Here is a 5432-nt window from a genome sequence, read left to right as displayed (position 1 = left end):
ACTAAGTCAATGGAGTTAAAAAATTTAACTCAAGAAATGTGTTAACTTTGACTAAAATTTAATGTGTTTTTTTACTATATGCATATGTTGAAATGAACTTACAATTTAGTAAAAAATGACTCACTATTATGTTTTAATTTACTAATAGTTTTAACCTATAATGTGTCAAAAAGTTACTCAAAATTGAGTTAAATATTACTATTTATTACAGTTATATTTAATTAATCATATAAGTATATTTTAATGCATTAAATATAGATAACATACGTGTATGTGTACATGTTTTATTTGTTGAAATTTTACAAAAATAAAATATATTTTAAGAAAGATAAGCTATAGATAAGTATGAAGCTGATTTAAAAAAAATATTACAGCAATTTTATAGATATACATACATCTGAAGTTATATCTTAATTATATATCTTTAGTTGAACATACTTTGTTTCGTAAACATATATAATAGTTTTCATTATCAACAAAAAATAGTTTACAGGCGCAATAAGTTCGAAAATCATACAATGCTGATTTTTTTACATATATGAAATCTTCTGAATAACGCACAACATAAGCATGAAAATGATCTTCAAAACCAAGTGTTATAAATAAATGAATATAAAAATAAACAATACCAGATGAAGATATAATTTGATTTATAACACCGAATAGTGGTAAATTTCCATTATATGAAATTAATAAAACTTCACCAGCTCTATATATTGTACTATGAATGTTTGCTGATTTTGCAATTGTAATTGTTGAATCAACAGTTAAATTATGTGTATCAAATGCTGTTTTCAAAAAAAGCTCGTAATTTTCCAGTAAAGCTACTTTTTTAATTGTCGTATTACGTAATTCTACAAATTCTCCAAAATGTTTTTTTTTCCTAGAATTGCAGCTTGTTTAATTTGATTTCTGTATGCAAGTGTTTTGCTCACATTAATAAAATTACCACTGGAAGCAGCCATTCTTTTAAAACTAAAATGTCTGCTTTCGTTACGCATGGTCCAATATCTAATAGGAGGACCTAATTCTCTTATAACCCGGGGATAATGTATGAGAAAGTGTTGTTTTGGTGTTAAGCGTCGCTCAGGGAAAAGAAATAAAAATAATTTGTGATGTTCATGAATCATCTCTTGTAATAAAAAAGTTTCACTTATTGAAATACGTGGAGCCATAACAATATCAAGTATATTTAATATAAGAAGATATAAATGCCAATAATTATTGTCTGATGGAATTTTATCACCTATAAGTAAAGGTAATGTTCTAATTAAGCACCACATTTGAGCTGCGCTTTGTCCTGTCGAACCACCGGGCTTATTTAGTTGTTCTTTTGTTAATGTAGTTGGCTTATTCTTAACATCACAAAAACCGTAATTGAAACTTTTTAAGCGAGCATTCAGTAAAGATAAAGTAAAAAATTTATCATTGAATATGAACTGTCGTAATACAAGCCGCAATTCTAATGATCCCCAGCCTTCAAATATATCATGCATACAGTCTACTGAAATATTTCTTACAACATGCCAATAACCTAATGTATTAAGACAACAATCGCCATTAATTCCAGTTTCAGAAACTGTTTTAGTTCCATTAAATACGTTTGCTAGTTGTTCTTCGTAATTTTCTGGTGTTCTTGCAAATTTCGCAGAAAGTTCTATAGTACATGAATTCATATCATTTTTGTGCAAGGTACAAAATCTGCAATAATAATTTCCAGTAAAACCTTCGACTAAACCAAACAGTTTCTGAATACCTAAGTTATCTCCAGTAAATTGCCATAAAATAAATTTCAAATGATGTTCAATATTGCCATTTTCATAGATAGTTATGCCATCTCTTTTTAAGTCTTCTAATTCTCTAATAAGAGGCTGCAAAATTTGACCATAGCCATACTTTTTAACATCCATCGCATAATGTATATTACAAAGGAAAATATTTTCGAGAGAAGACATATGTATAAGAGGCAAATCCTTTATTGTGAAATAAACAAGGCCAAGTTTATGAATTCCAGCTTTTGAACCTAAAGGATTTGTAATTTCAACATCATCTATATAAAATTCTAAAGCTATTACATTATCATCAGTGGATAAAATTTGATGATTTTTGTAATAACTACCTTGTTGTATGTTAATCATTTCATTAACTTCATTTTTAGCTCTTCGTTTATACTGCATTATATTATTTAGAACACCATCAGATGAAAGAAATTTTATGAGCAATTTTTTTAATGGAATATGTTGAAATGTTTCTTTTACTTCTATCATACGCGTCACACCTAACTTATATCTATTTTCATAACGCACTCCTAATTCAATTTCTAATGGTGCTACATAGGTTGGCCAATTTATTGTCAAATTTTGTAATTTCGATACAGTAGAATAATTCTTCAAAGCTAATGACAAAATATCAAATTCCTGTAAGAAGTTATTGTGTTCTTCTGAAGAAACATTTCCAATAAGTATATCTTTTGTTCTTTGCTTTAAATAGAGGATGCAATGTGACATTAAATCTGATGTTTTTTCAATACTATTTACCGCCGCAGTGACTGTAATATTTGGTTGTGCCAATAAATCAATGCAGTGCTGAGCAGCTGCATTTTTTACATTTTCAATAGTTTCTGATATATTATAATTACTATCCTGAACAGCTCCATTTTCAACACTTTCAATAGTTTCTGGCATATTATCGTCAGATTGAATTATATTTGTAGAAAAATCTACAGTTTCTATTTTTATTTTATTAGTTAGCAAATGATCTGCGGAAATAATTTCTGGTTGTTCATGCATATTACTGGGATGACATTTTTTATAATGTCGAATAAAATTAAATACTTTCATAAAAATTTGGGAGCAATTATCTTCAGTGCACACAATAACTTCGCCATCTTTAACGTTGTGAAAAAAACGAATATGTCTACGAAACACCTCAACTTCATAAAATATCTTTTTACATTTTGGACATTTCATGATTATTCTGAAACCTGAGAAAATAGCTGCGCTTTTAATTCTCGAACAGAAGCTGGAATATGCTTATCACTAAGAGTAGCAGTTTTATAAAATACAATATCTAAAAAATACCATACATTTTTGCAGAATTCAGAATAATCTATATCACAAATAAAATGTATTTTAAAACATAAGTCCACACCTTTCAGAACAGTCGGCGCATTAATAGCATGATTTTCTACGATAACAAAAATTTGTGATGGTCGAGACTCATCTCCAGTAAGCAGAACAAATGGTTGTTTTCGACGCTTATCTGGTCCTAAACGATCATTAGTAAGATAGTAATCCAAATTTGTTGCTTCCTATAAAGAAATATCAAATTTATAATTTATAGTAAAAGTGTATAATATAAGAATTTTTTAAAATAATGATAAATCCGTTACACTCTCAAATTTCAATTCAAATATGCTAATTGTATATTCTATTATTATAGTTTTTGTCAAAACTATTATGGATAAAGTGTCAGCACATTTATAATAATAATTATATATGAAATAATCTATCTTTAAAAACTAAAATCTATCTTTAAAAAACATAAGATTTAATACTCACAGGAATAACATCGATAAAATGTAATTTGGAAACTTGTGAAGTTGGTTTGATTCTGGTTGTTTCCTTTTTACCTTGCTCCTTAATTAAAAATGACGTTTGAGGGAGAAGAAATGGAAGCAATCTCAATGCAGATATGTTCCGATCAGAATCTATTTTCGAAAGTCATATTAATATCACAATTATTTAAAAATATTTAGAAATAATGAAATATATATTTTATTAACCTTGTGCAGCACTTAATTCTAGTGCAAATTTTTCAGCTGCTGTACGACCGCAATTTTTGGCTTGAAAAATTATTTTTTCTGAAAGCAACCCAAATTCACTGCAGAAAGCATCTCCTTGCTGTTGTGAATATCGTCGTACGAATTCAGTATCTATCTGAAAGATAAAATTAAAAAATGATATTTTAAATATCTATTGCTCTCAATATATTTTTTGCTCATTGGCATTCTCTCTCTCTTTTATATTTAACATTAATATATATTTACAATTTCTGCATCTAATAAACGAGGCCAGGCATCAAGAATTTCCGTAAGAGTATGCTTTTCGTCAAAAATAAAGACGTCTCTTGCAGCTGCAGTATCACGCATACGTTCAATTACAACAGATCTTGGCGTAGAATTTTCTTTCAACCACTGTTGCATTTGTATAACTTCTTGGCTGATTGCTGTATTTTTTCTTGCCTCTTTGTCTTCAGATGCCTTTCTCTTCCGAATTCCAAATGCTGTTTTATCCCCAGGACTAAGACGTTTTCTCCAATTTTTTATTCGTTCTTCAATAAGTCCAGATGACGCGCTTCCGTTTTGTCCTTGACAGAACCACTGTTCCTACACAAATTTTAATTCAGTGGCTACAATAAACTAAAAATTCATAGGGTTTCATATTTTGAAGAGACTTACATAGCCTTTCCCTTCGTGACCTTTCAATGATGGAAATTCTTGTATGATTAGCTGTGCCAAATTGGCCTTCCGTGCTGTACTGGGAAAAGGCCCATATTTTTCAGTAAGTGCCGAAACAAATATTCGATTAATTCGTTGCTTATCACACCAACCAATCTGTTTATTTTCTATTAGCAACGACAAAATATTTGGGTACTTCTTTTCCAATATTTGTTTTAGATCAAGACTAACTGAATCAAAAGATATACGTGCAGAAGGACAAGAATAATCAGATGATGCTAATGAACTTTCTGATTCAGATACACTTGTTAGATCAATATCATTTATACTACTGGAAGTAGTAGGTATTGTCGCTTCGAGTAATACTTCTTCAATTGAGGATTTGTATTCAGCTAATAGTTTTGTAAACTTTAATCGTGGACCAGCTGGTGGAATGAGAACTTTTATCGTATCCGTGTCTAACAATTTTAATGATTCTTGATCGATTTGTTCTCCTGTTAAGGGAAATTAATTTAAGAATATCAAGTATTTCAATTACTTTACTATAATACGATAATATTACACTGGCACAGTTGGTGATATACTAATGCAGTTAAATTTCGGGAGAGCTTACAATAATAAAAAAATTATATATGATAGCAAAATTAATTAAATAAAGTATTAATTGTATCAGCACAACATAAAATATAGCAACTCACAAAATACCGATATTAAACATATTTTACGACACTTACGACGAAAATTATCTATAAAATCACCAAATCCCCACTCTTGAAGTTTTTTAGCAACAAAATCAGTGATATTGGCTTCAGCCATTATCTACAAAAAAATCTAAATAAAAAGAAATACACAATAAAAGGCAATATATAAAGTGGCCAGGTTAGGTGAGGTTATTTAAGCAAACGAATATGAACAAATAAAAAATACAATGCTCATTCAAGACAAATAAATCTAGACAAATACGATTACTTAC

General features: G+C 29.0%; 1 protein-coding gene across 1 annotated transcript; it reads right to left on the bottom strand.

Moving 5' to 3' along the window:
- Positions 1–2954: 2954 nt before the first annotated feature.
- On the bottom strand, positions 2955–5432 carry LOC105451109. The gene is made up of 6 exons (XM_011691367.1): positions 5194–5432; positions 4460–4953; positions 4049–4387; positions 3785–3938; positions 3561–3709; positions 2955–3310 (listed from the first exon to the last, which is right to left on the bottom strand). Exons 1-6 carry the CDS (start codon positions 5273–5275, stop codon positions 2972–2974), a joined length of 1557 nt encoding a protein of 518 aa, XP_011689669.1. The 5' UTR covers positions 5276–5432; the 3' UTR covers positions 2955–2971.

This window comes from Wasmannia auropunctata, unplaced genomic scaffold, assembly GCF_000956235.1.
Source record: "Wasmannia auropunctata unplaced genomic scaffold, wasmannia.A_1.0 LD336053.1, whole genome shotgun sequence".
Lineage (NCBI taxonomy): Eukaryota > Metazoa > Arthropoda > Insecta > Hymenoptera > Formicidae > Wasmannia > Wasmannia auropunctata.
The sequence above is the reverse complement of the archived record's forward strand: the minus strand, read 5'-3'. Positions and strand labels throughout refer to the sequence as shown.

What these genes read in the sequence shown, in the direction of transcription:
- LOC105451109 (XM_011691367.1), bottom strand. Translation starts at nt 5,275, where the DNA reads ATGGCTGAAGCCAATATCACTGATTTTGTTGCTAAAAAACTTCAAGAG. An exon ending in GTCACGAAGGGAAAGGCTAT is followed by an intron (nt 4,388 to 4,459) that starts GTAAGTCTCTTC and finishes AAATTTGTGTAG; the next exon opens with GAACAGTGGTTCTGTCAAGG. An exon ending in AGAATTAAGTGCTGCACAAG is followed by an intron (nt 3,710 to 3,784) that starts GTTAATAAAATA and finishes TTTCGAAAATAG; the next exon opens with ATTCTGATCGGAACATATCT.